Source organism: Calonectris borealis, chromosome 11, assembly GCF_964195595.1.
Source record: "Calonectris borealis chromosome 11, bCalBor7.hap1.2, whole genome shotgun sequence".
NCBI classification, from domain to species: domain Eukaryota; kingdom Metazoa; phylum Chordata; class Aves; order Procellariiformes; family Procellariidae; genus Calonectris; species Calonectris borealis.
Window position 1 is genome coordinate 17,383,905 of NC_134322.1, and position 22,041 is coordinate 17,405,945.

The 22,041-nt window shown below is 38.7% G+C and overlaps 1 protein-coding gene across 1 annotated transcript in view; it reads left to right on the forward strand.

The window, feature by feature from the left end:
* Positions 1-1,386: 1,386 nt before the first annotated feature.
* The window catches only part of TJP1 (tight junction protein 1), a 170,506-nt gene continuing 149,851 nt past the window's right edge, over positions 1,387-22,041 (forward strand). The window contains exons 1-2 of the mRNA XM_075160235.1: positions 1,387-1,744; positions 10,870-11,002. Of these exons, the coding sequence (XP_075016336.1) occupies positions 1,578-1,744; positions 10,870-11,002 (300 nt within the window). The 5' untranslated portion in view covers positions 1,387-1,577. The remainder of the gene's footprint in view (positions 1,745-10,869; positions 11,003-22,041) is intronic.

Sequence of the window (22,041 nt, forward strand, 5' to 3'; positions counted from 1 at the left end):
AATTAATTCCAAAAGCACTTGTTTTAGAATTAATTCCAAAAGCACTTGTCAAACGCCATGGTCTCCTGCTGCTCTTAGTGCAGAGCTTGAGGAGGAAGACACAAAACAGATTAAAGTTGTAATGATAATTGGGTCGTACCTAAGGCCACTACACAGCTATGTGTTCAGCTATGTTTGCTGAAGTATCCAGAACGTGGGCACCCTTCTGAAAACATTTAATACTTTAGTTTGACTTAAATCACCATCTGATTTTCAAACACACTTTAGTTGTTTTCTTCACATGGGAAAAAAAAAACGTCTTCTCTTCCCTGTGGCCTCACTAGGCTTTTTAGCAGCGACTCCCCGTGCCCGTGCTCGGGGTGGTGCCGGGGGGAGTGCCGCGGCGGGGGCTGCGCTGCAGCCGCCTCGCACACCGCCTGTCCTGAGGGAGGCTTGGCGGGAAGCGCTGCTTCTGCTGTCGCGCTGTCCCGCCGGCTCGCCCGCCTCCCACCTCACCTTCACCTCACCTTCATCCTCCACTCACTCACCCTTAACTCACCCTCACCTTCATCCTCAACTCACCTTTACCTTACCTTACCTTACCTTACCTTACCTTACCTTACCTCACCCTCACCCTCACCCTCACCCTCCTCACCTTCGCCCTCACCGCCTCCACAGGGCCGCCCTGGCAGGTGGTGAAGCGTTTGCCTCCGCAGCTCGATTACCGCTAACCCACAATTGTTAGCCGGGAGGAGTGGGGGAGATGATTAAAATAACATGGGGCTATTCTAGGCGCTAATGGGATTAGAGGCGAGGCCAGCGAGGCGGCGGGGAGAGGGCACCGCTGCGCGACAGCCGGGCTGCGGCATGGCGCCCCTCTGATGGCGGGAGGGCAGAGCAGCAGCTGCGCCACATGGGCGGGGGCGGGATACCCCAGGTAATTGGGGAGGGGAGGGGGAGCGCCCCGGTAGCCGGGAGGGGGCAGAGGTGACGAGGAAGGCCCGCTTGCCCAGGGGGGAAGGGGAGGAGCGGCTCCGCCGGTGGCCCGGCCTGTGGGGCCAGGGGGCAGAGAGGGAGGCCGCGGCCCCACCGAGGGCCTAGGAAGGGGAGGAGGCGGTGGCCAGGAGACAGCCCAGGTGAGGAAGAGACAAAACGGGGGGCGAGCGGCCTGGTCAGGGGCAGGTGCGGGGAGCGTGGCAGGGCGCGGAGGAGGGGGGGCCCCGCAGCAAGGTGGAGGCGCGGCGGGGGAGAGGGAAGGCGCGACAGCAAGTCGGGGGGAAGAGCGCGAGGTGTGAGGGGCTGAGAGAAAGGGAGTGCGACAGCGGGAGGAGGAGAGGAGCGTGGGCCCGGGGGAGGGCAGAGCGCGGGAGCGCGGCGGGAGGCGGAGGAGAGCGTCAGCTGGAGCAGGGATAGCGGGAGCGCGGCGGGAGGCGGAGGAGGAGAGCGTCAGCTGGGGGCAGAGATAGAGGGAGTGCGGCAGGAGGAGGAGGAGAGCGTGAGCCGGGGGGGCAGAGAGAGAGGGAGCGCGGCAGGAGGAGGAGGGGAAGAAGCGCGACGCAGGGACGGCAGATGCCTGGAAATAAAAATTTGATGATTGCATGCAGCGGCTGGAGAGACTCTGTCGGTGGCGGCGGCGGGGACGAGGCAGGGACAGGGGGGGCGACGGCAAAATGAAGTATCAGAAATACCTGACTGTCTTGCAGATGGCCATAGGGGTGACCGCCTCCAACAGGGGCAGTCTGATGCCCTTAAAGAGGAAGCTGTGGTGAGTAGGCACAAACGGGGCCGCCGGCACTGCGGGCCGGGCCGGGCCGGGCCGGGGGCGCTGCGCCTGGCCGAGCGCGGGCCGCGGCGGGACGGGCGGGCGGGGCGGCGGGGGGTTCCCCTCGGACGTGCCGAGACCCGGTGGGGGCGCCGGGCGAGAGCGGGCCTGCGGCTCCCGGCGGGCATCTCCGGGGCAGAAAGTTCCCGGCGAATTCACCGCCAGTCGTGTGGAAAACGCCGGGAGGCGGCGGCGGTGCGGTGGCGCCGGAGGAGCTGTCCGCGCCGCGCCTCGCCCGCCCGCGGGCCGGCCGGAGGACACCCGGCTCGGCGCTTCCCGCGGCTGGAAGCATGGTTTCCGCTCATAATGACTCACGGGTGCTCTCGTACGCTTTCAGGGAGACCCGCTGTCGGACGCCTGTCAGAGCACGGCAATGGCAGCTTCAGCTGAGGGGCGCGGGAGTAGCTCGAGCAGGGTCTGCCGCTTGCGTGACAGCCGAAGTGTCGCCTCCGACTGTAGCGCATTCTCCTCCCCGCCCCGGGCTGTGCAGAAAGCTGGCTTCTGCTGACAGGTGTATTTGAAAAACGGGAAGAGGGAGATACAAGTATAATAGGTTAGCAAGCGACAGAGGTAGTACTGATCATATATGATCATTTTTATTTAAAGCCTGCTTTTCCCCTGACTTATTTCCACTGGTTTTGTGCTTGCTGATTGTGTCCTGAACTGATTTCTCTGGATGAATCAACAATATGTTATGAAAAATGTATTAAATTATAATGGTGTTATATGGGTGAGTAGGGCACCGACAAGATATGGCACTGCAATTCCCAGTCACTCACGGACTTCTAAGAGCCCACTGTTAGTTTGATTGAAGCAGTGGGATGTGTGTCATCCGCAGGACAAATTATAAGGAGAAAATCTATGAACTGGTGAAGTCAGATTTTCTGGGAGGAAAATATCAAGAACAAGATAACAAGAATTTCTTATCTAGAAAAGACCAAGAGAGATATTTAGGTGGTAATGGTCATATGGTTTTCTTTCACTGTACTTACATGTTCCTAGTGAAGGAAAGTGTCACAGAAGGCATGATAGGTCATTTTATTTAAAAATAGGTAGTTCACAAATAGAAATACTTTCGTGTCAGCAGTTGTACCAAAGATTGAATGAATTGTAGAATGTGGCTTTTTTACTTTTTTCTTTCTTTTTTTTCCACATTGTCAGCTAGCGTAGACAGTGTCAAGGAAATACATCACTTGAAGAAACATAATGTGGAACTAGTAAGCTTTCTGTCATGAGGTCCAAATCTTGCTATTCCTTGCAGATAACAACACAATTTGGCAAATCTGTTCATCCTAACTATAATGTACAGAATCAAATGTAGTCTTAGACAAAAATATGTTGTCAGACAGATAAGTTTTATTACATTTAATCAAAGGTTTTTACAGTGTGTTCAGTGATTTGATTTTGGTTATGTAAGTTACATGAAGTGTACCGTACCTATTTTATTCTTCCCAAATGCCACTCCTGTCTGTATGCAGCAGTGTATGTATTGGTGTGTTACTTCTTAAAAGAAGTTTTATTATGGGTAATGTAATGATAACAACTGTTCTATTTCATATATCCTTTGTCTCCTTGGAAATGTTTTCTTTGCTGGCATGTTACAGTGAAGCTATCTATATTTGTGTACTTTAAAAGTAAGTCTGAAAGGACCTGATTCAACTCCTAGTTTATATCTTCAGCTGGAGTTAGATCTATATTGCCTAGTTTCATGGTGAGATTCTGTGCTTTTTGAGGTATAGCAAAACAATATAATGGATCCCCGCTAATACATGCTATAAGCATTACATTTCATAACATTTGTAACTTGACATCATGTTGCTGCAATGCAATGCTGTGTGAAGATTTAGTTGACTAAGATTGTTAAGGAAAAATAAAGTAATTTTTTTTTTAATTTTAGAGAGATGTATGAATTACTTCATGCATGCCTCTGGGATGCTTTCTTATTAATAGGCAAGATGCTATTATGTAGTCACATTTCCTTTGAGAACTTTAATAGCATTAGGCATTATCTGTATGGATAGAATTTATGCTGGAGGATGAAATACTATTTTCTGATGCATTTAGAGAAATGCTTGAGGATACTTTGTCATGTTAATTTTTTCTGTGCATAATCTGTATCAAATAATGCATTAAGAAAATCTGAGTATTAGAGAGAAGAGTATGTTGCTCTTCTGTTACTAAAATCAATGCAATATTAGTGTATATTTCCAACATGTAAAACAAAAGTGTATTCCAGTACTGTATCACTGGAAATCTCCAAAATACCTAAAGAAAATGTATAAATCAAGTCAGTCTATAATCAGAGGATGCTTTTTAATCTCTTCTTATTTACTTATTTTTAGAAACTTACAACATTGTTTAACATATCAGATTCATAAATTCTTTGATGTGTTAATACATATTGTAAGTGGAAGCAAAGACATAATTTAATAAAAAAGGGTTAAAATACTCATCTTTTTGTTGGTGGAGATAATCCACCTGAATCCTTCTGAAAGAAAATGAAAAAGGTAACAGCAATGTTTTATTTCTTTATAGAGCATCTGTCACTCCAATTTTCTCCCGCTTCCCCCCCAAAAATGTAAGTCCTATTCTGTGATGCATGAAAGCAGAGCTACAAATGAAAACAGAAAAGATGGACACGGATGTCTCATGATGGGTTAAGAATAAATTGCTATAAACTAGCGGGAATAAAACAGACAATTGAACAAACAGAAGGAAGCTATGCCACAGGCCTGCAGTGGGACGTGCTGGAGCCAGAAACTTACTTGTGTTTATTGTGGAGCTTGATCATTTTTGATGAGGTTTACTTGGGGCAGTAGGGTTTTGGACTCAGTGTTGAAGGAAGTTGCTGGAGTCCCAAACTGCTGATTCAGACTCTTTCCCATGTTTGCGCAGCGTTGTAATCTAACATGTAGGAACCTAAATGAGATGAGTAGGATGTTTTTAATAGTCTTGCTGGGGGGACAGTATTTGGATACAAAACCCACCACCATAATGCTGCTAGTACAGGTAGAGTGCAGCAGGGACTAATGTTTGCTAAGGTGCTCGAGAAAAACTAACTACTGACCTGGAAGCATCTTAAAACAGTAAATTGACATAAATATTTACTGAAATCCCAATATGTGCAACGTGAATGTTTTTACAATAGGGAAATGCTAAATCACATAATTAAGGCGAATTACACAAGTAGACCATAATTTCTTGTCATACTGAATATTATGTTTCTCTGCTGCAAGAAGGAGCAGGCAAAAAAAAAAAAAAGAAGGAACAGGATATTCTAGCAACTCTCATAATTCTTCTCACTAATATTGCCTTCTGTTTCTTACAGCATTTGTCTCTACTTTGAAAGGCTTCCTCTGCTTTGGCTTACTCCTCTTATGCTCCCCTTGGTGCAAGGGAGTGCAGAGTCATGAAATAAGACAAAGCTTGGTTAGTGATTAGTTTTTATTGTGAAGAATATTATGGAAATGGCTGAGGCTATTCCATATTTACATTTCCTGCATCTTTTAAGAATGATTGGTAGTTGTCTGAAGCAATCTAGGTTACAGAAAAGAACGCAGATGCAATGCACTACAGAATTTGAATTTTGACAGGATCCGATTCCCCTGTTGCTGTTGTTAAAAGAATGTGTGATATAGAAGCCTGGATGTTAAATGATAGCTTCTTCAAAGGTATTGCACACGCACATTTATTTTCAAGCATAGGAGTAAACTTATTTGACATCAGTGAGGAGTAGCCAGCATATCTGGAAGTAAGCACCAATCTAAAAGCTTTGTTGACTCAGAGTCTTTGTATTCAGGCTAGACTTGGATGTAGAAGTCCAGGCTTATAATGAAGGATGCCTATTTTATCATTAGGATCATCCCTAGGGAGAAAATGGTTTGTTTATGTTCTAAGTAGAGTCTTATTTAGAATAATCAAATAATGGAAAATGTCACTTTAGTGTAGGAGAAAGAAAGCATCAAAGATTGAATCTCTTGGGTGTCTCTACAGAACTATGTGGAAAAATACAGATCACCAGAATGGATGTTTTCCATTTTTGATTACTGGTTCCTGTTAATATTTGTTTGAAATGGGGATAACAATTTCAGTTTAGCCAATTTTAAGGATTTATTCATGTTGCAAATTAATTAATACCTTTTTTTTTTTCTGATGAAGGCAGGATACTGTGCTTAGAACTGAAAATATTTGCAGAGGTGCACAAGAATTTAGCATAGCAGCTGACTGCTCAGTGTTACTAGTCATTGTTTCAAATTTGCCTTTTTCTTCCAGTCTGATCAGTGGGAGTAAGTTTCAGCTTCTCAGCCCCTGTGTTTGAGCCAGAAGGCATACTGATCACATTCAGCTGAGTCCAGCTGATGTCCTCACTTTCTGTAGTATTGAGGAAGCCTGTCTTCTAATGGGAGGATGTATAATTATGGAAACTTTATACATCTCTCAACTCTGATCTGTGTAACTACTAGAGGTACAAGTTTTTAAGAAGTTTGGCTTACGTGTTGTGAAACCATTTATATTAATAATTTGCTAGAAGTACCTAAATGCTTTTTTTATAAGATAGGCAGACAACTTGCAGTATATGAAAAGTGTAATAATTGTGTCACCATTATAAGTCTTGTTGAGGCTATACAGTTGTCATAAATTTGTCCTCTCTGCATTAACTCTAGCATTAATACTACACTTGGGAAACAAATACAGAAAATGTGTCATTTCCAGACTTGTTTTTTAAATATTCTAATGTTCTCTTATAAAATTGTTCAGAACTCTAAATCACTAAACAAGAGAATTTTTTAAGTTCTTAAAAGATGCTCAATCTAACTGGTCTGTCTAGAAAATAATATGACATTCGTCATTTCAGATGAAATTTAACTACAAAAAAACATGTTAGGTAGTATTGAAGGTTAGTAGTAATTGTGTGCAAGTAGACTATAAATACAGTTTTTGTTGATAAAAAACTGTTATGTTATATACATTCCATCTAACTATGTTATGATGTGTATTAAGTTGTTAGCTCTTGATGTGATGCTGCACCTTGAAGTCACTGTTGCGTAGTATTTTGTTAGGGTAGCATGTTCGTCAGTGGAATATAGATACTGAAAGTTTAAGGTCTTTGCTTGTTTTACAAATTAGAGAAATAATTTAGAGTCATGGTTATGTAATGTGATATATGGTCACACATTAGGAACCAGTCAAGGTCAATGAAACTGCTGTAAGAATTGTAGATAATAAATAAGGGCCTTGGGCTCCAGGTGGGATTTACAAAATGGTTCAATTTTACTTGACTAAAATTTCCAAAAGTTAATGAATTGGGGTGCCTTAGTTTAGGATTCCCGTGATGAGCTCCACTAGAAAGATGTTATGTTTCCAGAATATTGAACACATTCTTTGAACAGAAACAGCATATTTCAAACAAGGCATCCGGAATTGTTCACTCCCTTCAAAGATCTTGATGCTGTATTCTACTTTTTAAAGCTCTAGACTGCCTTGAACATTCTTAGGCTTTGATTCAAGAGTACTTGCCTTGAAGTAGTTGATGAGCTGCAGACATTTTAAAAGGGCTCTTACAAATTTTTCTGCTTTAACCTGTGGTAATTCCTCTATGCCCCTGATGCATGTGCTACAGCCAGTGACTTAGCAATTCACTTATTAATTTTCTATTAATTAAGCAATACAAATAAAAGATGAAAGAAGGAGATAATCGAATGTATTAAATTTCATGAATAATTAATTTTTTTAAATTTAAGGTTCAGATGCCAGAACCATGGAATATTGCATTATAATTTCAGTATTAATTTAAAAAGAATAAACTCTGCTTTTCTGATTACAATGAACACTTTGAGAACACAAAGCAAGATTCAAAAGTGCGAAGGATTTTAAAATGCTGTCTTTCAGATTTTTGAATAATTTAGTTTCAAGTCAAACTCAAACACTTTGGGCCTTGTCTCATGAATTTGGACTCACTGAAGCTGACACTTATGTTTATCTTGCAGCTTTATGGTCTTAACTTCTGAGTTGTATTCCTTGTGGAAATTTCTAGTACTTGAAAGAGTTCCTGTTGTAGTGCTGCATGAGTGTTACTGGAAATGGATTCTTGAGAGTTTCATTGCTGCATCCAGCATAGTGAGAAGACGGGGTGAAATAGATACAAGTCTGTCTCAGGTCTGTTATTGCTTCTCTTTGCTAAAACTGTAGGGGTGGCAGAGGTACTGGAGAAGCTGGTATTTAATTTCTTTGCACATGTCCCAAAGTTTCCTCATCAATCATAGAGTCAAAACTCCATGATTCTGTAAATATGGATATCTTGCCTCATATCCTTCCTTTGGTGCACAATACAGTGCAAAGCTTCCAGATTCCCAGTAATGATATTCATTGGATTTTTCTTTGGTTCGTTAAATAATACTTTATTTTCTTGTAAAGACACCTAGAAATTAATGATTTTATAAAGGATTGAAGGGAGTCTTTCAATTGTGATATTTCTTCCCATAAAATTATATTTTGAAAGTTTAAATGTGATTTTTAAAAACATTTTTCTGAATCTCAGAATCTAACAAGCAATAGCCATAATTTATTGTCCAGCAGAATGATATGATGGATGGATTCCAGAGGTAGCAATTTCATTTTTTTCAAGTGGCTTTAAAGAGTGGAGCTCCCAAGCAGAAGGGCCTTCAAAACATACAATTAGTTTAGTTCTTTGTTAAAACTATATAACTTTGATTACTTGTTTGTTATTTGATTGTTTGGTTTTTTTACTTGTTTTTCTTTCACATAAGGTTTTTCTTATTTTATTTTTTTATAAAGGCTTCTCAGTATCAGAAAACATTAAAAGACTTGCAACTTAAAGAAATGCATATTTATAGGTAAGGCCTTACTCTAAGTGGTTTGAAATATAGTTCAAAATTAAGAAAAGCCCAATGCAGCTTGCAGCTGTTTAAAAAATTTTCTATTAAGTATAAGGAAGAAGTCTAATGTACCAAGCATTTAATTCACTGGAGGTGCACGTGAAGATTTATTGACCCAAGTGATAAGTAATGAAATAGGCAGCCCTCAAAGATTTTCTGGAGAGACAATAAATACAGACCTCTAACTGTACTGAAACAATGGATCTCTCTGTAGGCTCTGCATTTGACATGGACTCAGAATATGTACGGTTGCGTACGTCTGGATTAACTTTATCAGAGATGTTTGGAGAGCTCGGTAACAGAAGATACATTCATACAATAGAAATGTACTATCACCATAAATGTCACTCTCTGTGTGGAACAAGAGTTGAGACTGAGCAATTTACTTTCTTTGGAAATTTGTCCTGGTAATTCTCTAAGACGTTTTAGCAGGGTATCTGTGGCATTTTTGCAGTTTCTGTTCTGTGAACAAATATGGTACTGTAATAGACAGGCATGTTTCTCAGAATTTAATCCATATATAATTATACCAAAAAATCTGGTGCGGTTTCAGCAGGAAGTTTATAATGTAATTAAAATGTCTGAATATTATAGTTATGTTTTCAGTTAGAAATTTTTAGTTATCTTTGCATTTAAAAATTGGCAGTAAATTAACCCAAGGGGAAAAAACCATCTAAAATAAATTACTATATTATCAAGAGAACTTACAGGAAGCTGTTTGTGTGTGTATGTGTGCATGTGTAAAAACCGAAAAACTCGGGCATCTGAAAACAAAATATTGATTTGGTAATCACAATAATTCAATGAAAAATGAAGGGCTTTATCTTTATAAATTGAGAAAGAGATTTGAAAAGATCTGTTTTCATTTTCAAGTTTGGTTATTGCAACCTTTTCTTCTCCCTAGCCTCCTACGAACAGGCATTTGGACCTTTTATCCTGACCCTGATGCCGTGTAGACCTAGGAGCCTCACTAATCAAACAAGTGTATTCAGCCTGTGGTTATTGTATTTTGTACCTTGAATTTTGTATTTCAAGTATTAACGTGACCCATTGTATGCAATGTCCTTTTTTGGTGATGTGTTTGTATAAGACATCTCCGCCTTTCTTTCTTTTTTGTGAAAACATTTATGTACATACCATTAAAGCCATTAATTCTAAGTAGAAGAACCTAAAGCACGTACTTAAATGTTTTTTGTGAGAGAAATCTTAATGGTTACAGAGAAAAACACTGAACTGCTGTCCAAAGTCTTGGGAAATGCAAAAAGGATACATACTATTTCTCGTTTAAGCTGTTTTTTGAAGTCTCTTGTGGCTGCAGTTGAGAAATTATATGGAACAAATGTAAATCTGCACATTAAGAATTTTACATTTTTAGGTGATTCTTGGTGAGCATATTTGCTGGAATGCAGTTTTCCTTTTTCTAATGTGGTGTCAGACTGACTAGAGACTATTTTGCATTTAAAATATTGACCTCACAAACCTTAATACATTTGGTTAATTATTAACCCCACTTCTACTCATGAGCAACTTCCAACAAACTCCTTGAAATATGGATTACTTAAAATATTTTGGTTATGGACTCCCCTTAGGACTATGTGTAGACTACAATGTGATGGAAGACCTTATAAAGTGTAGTTCCTTAATATATTACCCCTATAACTTTAACAGATCCTATTCACTTAATTATTGTTCATCGTTATTCATGGCTAGAATAGCTGAAGTACCATTAGAACTCAAACTGGAAAAGGTTAAAAGCCAAATACTGCTGGGCTCCTACTGATTTAACTGACAGCCATCAACATGTATCATAGGAGTCAGTTTTTCACTGAATTAATAGAGAAAAATATTGCTTTTAATTTTTCAGAAGTTAAATATATTTTTCTGTAATCTGTCTTTTTTTCTGATACTTCTCACTTTTGTACAAAAATGATGACTACGATATGTTTTTGACTAAATCTGCAGGCAGTGGTGGACTTGATGGGAACTAGATTTCTACATACTTTTGTGGTCTTATTTTGGCACTTGCTGATTGAAAACTAAAGCTTGGAATGGCATTCCTTCTTTGTATAGCATGGCAATGCTTTTTCCCTTGTAAATTTTTTTACTTTAAGCAAATGTTTTCAATAGAAACATATATTCTTTGTCTGATATGTGGCTCTTTTTGTTTGGCAGGGTAACTCCATCTTCTGAAAATCCCAATGGTGCTACCTGTAGTGTAAGTCAGGGAAAGCCCTCTTTAAGAAGAATAAAAGGGAGAATACACAGAAGCAAAAGTCTTGATAGCATTGATTTCTGTGAATTTACTGTGAGTACCATATCTTTTACATTTATCCTATATGAAGTTATGAGAATTTTGCTAATAAAGCAGTTGTCCCTCTTGTATTGGGTTTATCTCTTTGTCAGAATTAGAAAAGGTATTGTACTTAATGATGTTGTAATTACAGTTCTACACTGCCAAATGCTAAGAGCAGTTATGTTGCTTGTATAATTAGTGATGCATAACTATGTTTTTGTTCTTCAGCAACCATTAGATATAAATTTTAATGTAAGATTTTAATATTGCTGCATGCATAAAATGAAGAAATTAACTGGAAATGGAGTAAATGAGAAAAGTGAAATATGTTTTCAAATTCTGTTTTTATATTTAGATTTTGGAAGTTGCATTTAAAGTAGAATAGATTATTTTTTACAAAACCTAAAAAATTATTTTAGTTGTATATGGCTATAATAGAGTACTATAAAAAGAAGTAAATGTTCCTAAAAGACTTGTGTGCTTATAGCACTTAAAAGCTAGTATCACAGGTGAAATCTTACTAAAGTTAAGCAGTACTGGTATATACTTACTTTCTTCTGTTTGGCTAGGGTGTATATATGTTTGTCTTTTAGTTTCAGAAAAATTCAATGTGATAATGGTTTCAAAGAATTTGTGTAGGTGATGCTTTAGAGATTTAGCTGAATTGAGAGAGAAAACTGCAATAGTTTTTTACACAACTTTTTAATTCAGGAGGAGTTGTTTACATTCAAATAATGGAAGAAAAGAAATTGTTAATATGAAAGAGTATGGGACATGGGGGTAGATTTCCTGCTATTTATACTATTTACAAAATATTAGAATTAGTCCTAAATATAGTATGTTTTAAAAAATTCTTTACTGAAAAACCATTAAAAGCTACACCTCTCAACTAGCTGGGGGGAATTTGGCAAAAACAAATTATATTCTGATAAATTAATATAATGTAATTTTGAAATACTAAAATAACATCAAAGAATATGTTAAATTATAAACCGGTTATTAAATATGAGGATGAAAGATGTAGATAGGAAATACATACTGTCTTTAAAATGTACAAATCAATAGTGACGTGGAGGCATTGCATGGTAATATAAATGATATAACTAAAATGTTCAGATGCAATTTGGGGAAACATCTTTATGTAAAGCAAAACCATGGTTTGAGTATGTTGCTTCATTTGTTGTGATGTTTTTTACAGATGATGCCAATAGCATAGTTGGTATTTTTTTCTCAGGACTGTTTTTGTTTCTAATTACGAAGTTTTGTAGTGTTATCTTTGGGACAAAGAGCTTGTTGTTTGCTGTTTAAGGAAGTAATTAAATTAGTAGCAAAGATTTGAGATATAGAATATTGTATGGTGTCCAGATACTTCTAGCAGTGTGGGTACTGCAAAGCCGGGTCCATAGCTGGGGAGACACGTGTGCAGTGAGCCTGTGCTCAGTTCCGTGCTGTCAGTAAGTCGCACTGCCTAATTTAAAGCTAGTTTTGGTGTGTCTATGCAAACTGTTGTCACAGCAGTGATATCGGTGTAATCATTACCTTACTGAAGGTTAAAAATTCCCTTAGGGAACGAGATTACTGAAACAATAATTTTAGCTTGTGCTATATGGGTCTTTATCTGTGTGGTCCTATTAAAGAGTTTTATCTAAATCTATCTCTACTCTAGGGGCCTTCAAAGAAAATGAGATTATAGCCAACGGTAAAAAGAATATCTTGCATGCCATAGAACCTTTGCAAAGAGGTTTGACACAGATAATAATGGGGCATGTCTATATCTGTAGCATACAAATGTGTAGAGTATGTACATGTATATGTATAAATTCATACATTAATAGCTAAGTATTGATAATTTGGATCAGGAAAGGAAGCTCGCTTTTTATTCTGAGGTGTCATGTTAAAGCATGATACAAGTTTAAATAGCTAAGCACACAAATCAGTTATAAATATGGATTTTCTTGCTGCTACATAATTTAGAATCACACTGAAATATTTCTTGATATTGAGTCATGATACTTTTATTGTTTTAAAATTGTGATTAAAAATAGATCTAAAGAAATAATTGAGGAAATTAGTATGCCTGAATCTTTACAGAGTGCTCCCAGAACTGAATGTTTTTCATGATAAGCATCTTTTTCTAGTAAGAAAGGTACTGGCAGATAGAATAAAATTGAAAATAAAAGATTTAGTAGAAGTGAGAAGTTCTTTTACACAGTGAGGGGAAGGAGCTTTTTAAAACTTTCTCTTTACAGCTGTTGTATGCTGCAGTATATCCATTTTATGTACAACAAAGATGAAAAGTTTCATATTTAAATACGAACTTATATACTGACAAACTCAAAGTAATTTGAGCATCCAGTGAACTGTTGGTGTTCTTCATCATGCAATGAGATTGAGATTAATAATTCTGAATGTTTCTGGGTTTCACTTTAAAATAAGTAATGCCTATGTGCACCCCAAACTGGTCTTTTTTGTAAACCTTTTGTTCCCTATCACTAAGCAACTTCTTACTGAGGACAAATCCTAACACCAGAAAGACGTAAAAAAAGAAGTTATGCTTTCTTTTCTCCAAGTGTGAAGAAATGTGTCCCCAGTGGGAAAGTTCTGGATTTCCATGCAATATGCACATAAAAGAATTCAAAACACGAAAATACTGCATTTACTACTTTACTGTGACTTCAGCTATGGCAGGGGATAAATTGCAGGAACTGCATTAAGCTGGGAGGCTCATGAAAAAAATGGGATTTTCTTTGCAAGGGATAGGATAACCAGCGAAGAGCCTATTGCATGTGTAAAATTTCAGCAGAGGCCAAAGAGTGACTTGGAGGGAATACCACGGGAGCCTTCAGAGGGTTGTCTGAGACATGGTGCTGCCAAGTTTTTTGTTTACCACAGTTAATAAAATCTGAAGTTTGTGATATTAATGGCTTTTAATTATACCTGTGGGTCTTAATATGGATGATGTACCTAAGAATGCTAGAGAGGTCTTTGCCTATAAAACCCCATTATTGGATGGCCTGCTGCTGCAATGACTTCTTGCATGCCTCAGGTATTTGTGAGAGACTGTTAAAGCGCACGACTCCTGGTTGGTGCACTGCATACCTGTGTTACCATCCCATAGCTGGCTCACACTGTAGTATCCTTAACAACCTTTTAGGAGGTATAAATTCTCTCTGATTAGAAGTGGTGGGAGTCTGCAGGGTTGCTGACAAAATCTGGGTTTTATTTCTTAGTGATACCTTTGCTGTCTTAAGTGAATGATACTGGGGTTGTAATAGGGATGCCTCTCATTACCATTTTGGTAAGACAGCAAGCGGGAAGATAAAGCGGTGAAATAATGTTAAGCCACAGGGTGATAGTACAGCAGCTCCCTTAAAACATGTATCTGTCTTCAACTTCTTTCATCCTTTTTCTTTTCTTTATCCTCTCCATGTATTAGTGCTACCGCTTAGTCAGATTAGGACCTATTCTCACAAGCTAAGTAAAACCTGTTTTATTGCCCTTCAGTTCTTTAAGGAGTATCATCATGCTATGCTTCCCTAGACATTAGCCCTTGAAATACTCAGCTTTAGTGGTACATATAAAAAAACAACTGTATTTTTTGTTGAGTATTGGTACATGGTTATCTGCAACCCAGAAATGTTGCAGAACTCCTACTCCACGTTGCAGAAAACTTGGGAGAAAAGAGAAATAATAGGATTATCAGCTCTCAGAGAAAAATGTGGAATACATATTACCTTGTAGAATGAGCTTGTCGTACTGATGTTCATTACATCCATATTTTAACGTTTATTACACTGAAACAAACTCTGGCTTTGCACAAGCTACCCTGTATAACAATAGCACTTCGGAGTCCAATTCATCAACAGGGATTTTGTTGTACTAGGCATTGTGCAAACACAAAGTGTTTACTCTCAAGGACCTTACAATCTATTTATAACAATAGGTAAGATGTGACTAACCTTTGATTCTTTAGCTGCATATGGCTCTCAAGCTGTTCAAGTGCTGCACTGGTGCTAGGGCTTCTGAAGGACGCATTGGGATGCAGGTGCATTTTGGGACTGCCCTATGTGATAGAGCACTGGGGCCGCTGTGGAGTCGTGTCCTCATTTTTGTGTAAACTGCCTTGGGAGTTGTTGTGGTTCAACCCCAGCTGGCAGCTAAGCCTCCCCAAGCCGCTCGCTCATTCCCCCTGCACCCCCCTGCGGAGGGATGGAAGAGAGAATCAGAAGAGTAAAAGTGAGAAAACTCGTGGGTTGAGATAAAGACAGTTTAATAGGGAAAGCAAAAGCTGCGCACGCAAGCAAAGCAAAACAAGGAATTCATTCACTGCTTCCCATCGTCAGGCAGGTGTTCAGCCATCTCCAGGAAAGCAGGGCTCCATCACACGTAACGGTTACTTGGGAAGACAAACGCCATCACTACGAACGTCCCCCCCTTCCTTCTTCTTCCCCCGGCTTTATATGCTGAGCATGACGTCATATGGTATGGAACATCCCTTTGGTCAGTTGGGGTCAGCTGTCCCAGCCCTGTCCCCTCCCAGCTTCTTGTGCACCCCCAGCCCACTCGCTGGTGGGGTGGGGTGAGAGGCAGAAAAGGCCTTGGCTCTGTGTAAGCCCTGCTCAGCAGGAACTAACACATCCCTGTGTTACCAACACTGTTTCCAGCACAAATCCAGAACGTAGCCCCGTACTAGTACTGTGAAGAAAATTAATTCTATCCCAGCCATTTTCCACCCCTTATTCCATACCATTTATGTCATGCTCAGGTCCCACACTATCCAATACAGGAGTCTATATGACAGCTCTGAGGTGTATGAATGGATCTTGTGGTTCCTGACCGTATAACAGATTTGTATGTGGCTCATAGCATTACAAACACTGACCACCCCTGCAATGAGTAGAGGCAGAGAAATTTTTCCCTTCTTTCCCTGTGAGAGTGATAATGTTTTGTGGGAATGACAGCAAGGGAGACTTTGTTGGAAGCATTTATAAGGAGCTCGTCTTACGAACTTTAATGGTGATGAAATGTCCAGTATATCTGCTTTTTCATTTTTAGTATTGCAATTCTTTGATTGGACTTGAGAAATTACTAAAATCAGCATCTTGAAAACTATATGTTTAAAGGAATATGGACATAACACTTAAATCAGCCCTTGTGGAAGAAGGAGCTCTCCTCAGAAATCAGAGCACTGCAGTTATTTACAATATGAACAAGTCCAGTTCTGCATATTTTCTGGAGGCAGCTGGTGCTAGCCTGCTCTCAATAAACATGCACACAGCAAGTTTTCAGTGAGCCTACAGTCATAGTGAAGCAGATAATCTCCAGTGTACTTCCACTTGCATTGGGGTAGCATCCCAAGGAACAATCTTGCAAAATGTTATAGAAATGCTGAGTGTTTTTTTTTCTTCCACTTTTCCATTCTTTTCTATTCTTACCTTTTTCAGATGCATTAGCTTTTCAGCCACTACTGACAATGAAGTGAATTTGGCTAGAACCACTGTGTACTACTGCTTTAGCGGTCAATGGATGTCAGCATGCAAAATACAAAAGTAACACAGTAGGGTGGGAGATTACCCAAAAGAGGAGAAAAGAGAGACAACTAAGTACAAAGGGCAGTCTGAATAAAGCACTGTGGAATGCATGACAAAATGGAAGAGGCAACAAAGGAAGACATAATCAGAAAGCGAGAACTAGCTAACACATGATTGTCTTTTTTAGATAGGGCATGAACATGTTCACCTATAACACTAATTTTTAGTTCACTGTAGTAAGTATTATGCCATCAGATGGGTATGATATCTTGTATGCTTCCTTGCGAAGGAGATGTAGAAACTCTGTATTTCTCTCTGTGCTTGCCTGCTCTCATTAGCAGGATGGAGCGATTGACCTCGCATGCTCTCTGTGGGGGGATGTGTGTGTGCCCAGCATGCTCTATGTGCACCGGGGTGCTCTGAGAGCAGCTGTGAGTGAGTGTCTGTACATTATTTTGCTGTGGTGGCTATTACTAGGAGTTTCACCTGCTTTACAATTTGTAATAAAGTTTCAAGCCTGGTTAGAGGCTTTAGTGATTAACTTTCATAGATGTTTGTGATGACATCCTTATTTCACTTCCCCAATCTCTTTGGTAGATTTTTAAAGTATACGGCAGGCTGAAGAATCAGTTTGTTGTTTGAAATGTCCTTACCAGTGCATTGGGTAATTGTTGCTGTGATTAGCCCTACTCTCCCCAGTGAAAAAATCTAGCGATCAAAACAGGATACTGTACTATAGTGCTTAACTAGTTCGTAGAGCATATTGCTGAGCAAGGCAATCTAGTCTGTACTGAAGAGCATGGATTCATTGCAGTTTCTATTTTATTTAATCTAACCCAAACTTATCTTCCCTCTGAATCATCTTATAAATGGCTTCTGAGGTGGTAGATATTATTCTGTAGTTTGATTTTTTTTTTTTTTTTTTGTTAAATAAAATTGTTCTGGTTTTATACTTTTATTTATCTTGATTTTTCCTGCTGAGTATTTTAATTTGAATATGTGTCTGTAAAACTAGTAAAATGATAAATGAATAATAACACAAATGATACGTATCAGAGTTATTTCTTAGGATGGAGACATAAGAACACTGACATTCTTTAAAAAGTCCTGCAGGTATTTTGATCATCTCTGTAGATGTGGAAGGAAGAATTCATTAGCACAGCTGGAGTCTTGTGGATGCCCTTAATTTGTTACTGTTCAGAGAAGTGTGGTTGTTATGCAGCTGTTTCCGAGAATTAAATCCTCTATAGTAGCTTAGACTTGCTTCACGATATTGTTGTACTGTGACTCATTTATTATAATAATAATTCCTTCTATTGATGATATATGAACACAGCACTGACCTTATACAGTAGAGCCAGTTTTGGCCAGTTTGTTTTACCTAAGATAGTTTAAATGCTAAAAAAAAATTGTTTTATTTAACCAATTAACACATTTTACAGTTAATGAAATGAAAGTACTTTGTCTTTTGTATTTCATTGGTCGAGTACATAGAAAACAATGCGGAAAAATACATGTTACTGGTTTTAATGTATATAGTTAACAGTTTTAAATACATAGAAAAAAATACTTTTTTTTTGTAAAAAAAAAAAAAAAATCTGTGTTGGAACAACTTTTGAAATATAATACTGATGGAAAGAGGAAAAACTGCAGGCTTTTGATCCAAGATTACAACTCCTCTAGAAAAGAGGAGTACATTTTCAGCATTGTTTATTCTGTCATCTTCCTTTTAATTTAAAAACAAATCCAAAGTTTTATGTAAGAACTATTCTAAATGTCGAGGTAAATTATTAAGTCTCAAGCATAATACTAGGTGAAGCTTGTGCAGCCTTAAGATTAACCTAAGGATGTTAACAGTAAATGAACAAGTAATTTCATTTGCTAAATTTTAAATTGTGGTTGACCTTGATTTGTGTTTCTGAATTGATTCAGACTGATTGATTTATGTTTCTGAATAAATTCAGCACTCCAGTTTAAATCTACCAAGAATATTATCTCCATAATAGTCATTATACCAGCGACTGAATTTACATTTCATTTTAATTAGAAATATGTTTTTGAGTGAGTGCATTTTTTAGGTTATTTTTATTTCTTCTCAGAACGGCATTATGAATTGGGGCAGATGGAGCCGTACTGAAATACGCTTTGGTATTTGTTAGAGTAATACCTGGTTGATTACTTCAACGCTATCATACTTTGCATGTGATTGTGACTTGTCAGGTCTCTTGTTTCTTAAGAAAACATCAAAAGATATGTAGGCCATTGGGTAGTTTGTCTTTATATTATACAATCAGATGCCTTTTGTGTGGTTGTGTAAGATGCTAGCGTAATGTATTGAGTCTCAGTATTACCGTGCACATGCAGTTACCTTCCAGTGAGCTGAAGCCCCAATTGTTTGTCCTTCAGCTAGCCCAGGGGTCCAGGGAAGCAGAGAGGTGATTGAGAATGACCACTATCTCTGTTTTTGAGGTACCTCTGTGAGCTCCCTTGAATGTCTTAATTTCTGAACTGGATTCTGTGTGAATCCACATGATGATCAACGTTGTATTAAAGTAATTTGATGGGATGACTCAGGGAAAAGAGTAACATTCATATAAGTAGAAGCTTCTTTAGGTAAATGCTAATCTAATGGTTTTTTTTCTGAAAATCAAGGTTTCTTGATATAGATTAGATACCTTAACATTTTGTTAGGCGTTGCATATTTATGTAGTAAATAATTGTTTCTGTCCAAAAGAATTCTATGTGAGTGAATCTGAACTGTTTTTGAGCCTAAGTGCATTTATCTTTCATGCCAGAAATTCTTCACTGGTTTACTTCTAGAGTAGAAGTTGAGATTATATTGCTCAATCGATTTTCCTGTTATTGATAGATTTTAGTTTTTTGACCTTTCTCCACTGTTGTGCTCAAAGAGGCAGACTGGTTATATATGAGGAAACAAAGACTGCAACGATTTCTGTTGCAGGCTCTCAGCTTTGTGCTTAAAAATAGCAAATAACAGGAGTGTCGGTATAAATGGCTTTTCAAATATATCACTAGAATGTATATGCTGCGGATTCTAGTAGCATGTCTGCTTTAATATTTGTATTAGGTTGTTGGTTTTTTGGTTTGTAGGTTGAGTTTGGTTTGGGTTTTTTTGTTTGCTTGTTTGTTTGGGGTTTTTTGCCAATTTTTTGGCCTTACCAGAACTGTTTCCCCTTGGAAACTAGAATTTGTGCGTGATTAATTCTAACAGTCTTTAAAATTTGGTTTTTATTATTAAAAAAAAAGTATGTGTTGTTTATATTAGCAAAAGCTGCTTGGAATTTTCTGTCATGAAATACATGTCCAAATGTGGGCACCATTGGCCGGTCTGCAAAGATATAATAATTTCATGGAAGTAATAATGATCCTATAATGCAAGTCAGCCTCAGAATGCAGTGTTCGGTGGGGGCAGAAATTTTTCTTGCTACTTTTTCCAACGAAAGAATTGCAACGTTTCCCATGACCTTCAGGCACTTTAGTTTCTGTTACTGTCTCAGAAACAGGATCCCTTGGTCCGTGCCTGGCAATACTGCAGGAACCCTTCTGGTTAAAGATGGGATTATTAGTATTTCCCACACTTAAAACTTGTTTGTGCACTGAAATGAACAGAAGAATATTTTCTTCCTGAAGTATGGAAATTGATCTACGTGAAAAATCAGAGTATCTTCATAACTTATGCACAAAGACAATAGCCACAGTTATGATTAAGGTCTTCAGGATTCCAAGAGTTTTTAAGCAACAAGCCTTTCACTAAGGGATTCTCTTAAAGTGCCCATCTGTTGGTATTCTCACCAAGCAGCATTTCAGTCAGACAGGCTAGCTTGGTATGGAGGGACTTTCGGAGTCTTCCAGAGGAACAGGCACAGATTTATTTGTAAACGATGCAGACAGAATGTCTGCGAATGTTGCAGTCATACTCAGTTTTGTTTTGATAAGTCCAAAGACACACTTAGTCAAATACTGAAGGAGAAGCTGAGAGGCAAGCTGAGCAAGATCTTGAAATACATTTGGCCTCATTAGAAGGTCTTTGAAATTATTTTTTTATTAATCAAAGTATTCCATAACTGTGACTTAGGTACTCCAGTCAGAATTGCTACCAGAACACTCTCAAAGTGGGTGTTTCATAGCACTGGATTATATTTCTTTCTTTACACTTTGAAGAAGGTCTTTTTAGTTACACAGAGAGATGAGAAGATAGTGTAAGTTCCTAAACAGCTGCAGAATACCTCTTTTTAAATTCAGCCATGCTCAAGGTTATCTGCCACTATCCAGATGCTGTTGTGCATATCTGTCTATATAAATTATATAAAAATATAAGTTTTCATGTATTATGTGCACACACACACATACGCATGCACATTGCATTTAATATACAAAATTTTAGTGGTTAAGGTCACTTTTTGTCAGCATGTTCTCTACATAAATTTTAGAGTTTTGTTGACTGAACTCTGCCTGGCAAATTATACTGTCTCTGGCAGTAGCAAGCATCTCCAAGAGCATGGCCTGACCCTAAACAGGCAGTCCTTCAACAACAGTTGTAAAATGTCATTGTCACCCTGTCAAGGTCTGCTTTTACCAACTTTTTTTCTTTGCTCTCTAGGAGTCCTGATGGGTGCTCAGGAACATGTCATTTATCACTCAAGTAAAATATTGCTTCACCATTCCAAATAAGTCCCCATCTAGCCCTTTCCCCATCTTTGTCATCCGAATGGCTGGGGAGTGTTCCCAGGCAGGGAACAAAGGAATTTGCCTTTAGCAGATGGTTTATTTTAAGGGGATGCACCAGTACTAATGTAGAAGAATTGACAGGATGCTTTCAGCAGTCAAAAAAGATTTTGAAATATGGGCTGTGGCATAAAGTTTTGCTGCTGTCACTGGAAAAATATTAAAAAGAAAGAAAATGTTGTTAAAATAATGGAAATATAATTCTATGCATTGAAAGTTGAAAATGAAGTGCATTCCACCCAACACCTAAGTTTTCAACCTAAATGCAGAATAAAATAAAAAATATTGATTGGAATTTAGCACCCTGGAATTCAGACTGCATGAATTTGCAAAAATGTCATAGCAAACTTCTAGGAGAATGTTGGGGTTTTTTAGTCCAAAGAATTCTTTTATTTTGGAGATCTGGGGCTGTGAATGGAAAACAAATTGTTTATAAACTGTGCTTAGGCTGAAAAAAGAGTTAGAATTCATTAATGGAATAGGGCAGTTAGCGTGGGCTGGCTCATCGTTCTTGCAGCAACAAAGACACTTTTAGTTTGCAGGGATTCTGGTTTCTTTTGGCACAGATGTCCTTTTTGTCCTCTGGCACAGTTTTCCTTGATTTTTTCAAAGAAATATTGGTTGTTTGTTGCCCATCTATATCTAAGAAGAGCAGCTTGCTTCTCCCACTGGTATAATATGCCTTTGCTTATTGCTCTGCAGTATTCCGTGAGGGAGCACACAGGACTGGATAACCTCTAAAGAGCAGCTGCCTTTGGATATTTGGCACTGTTA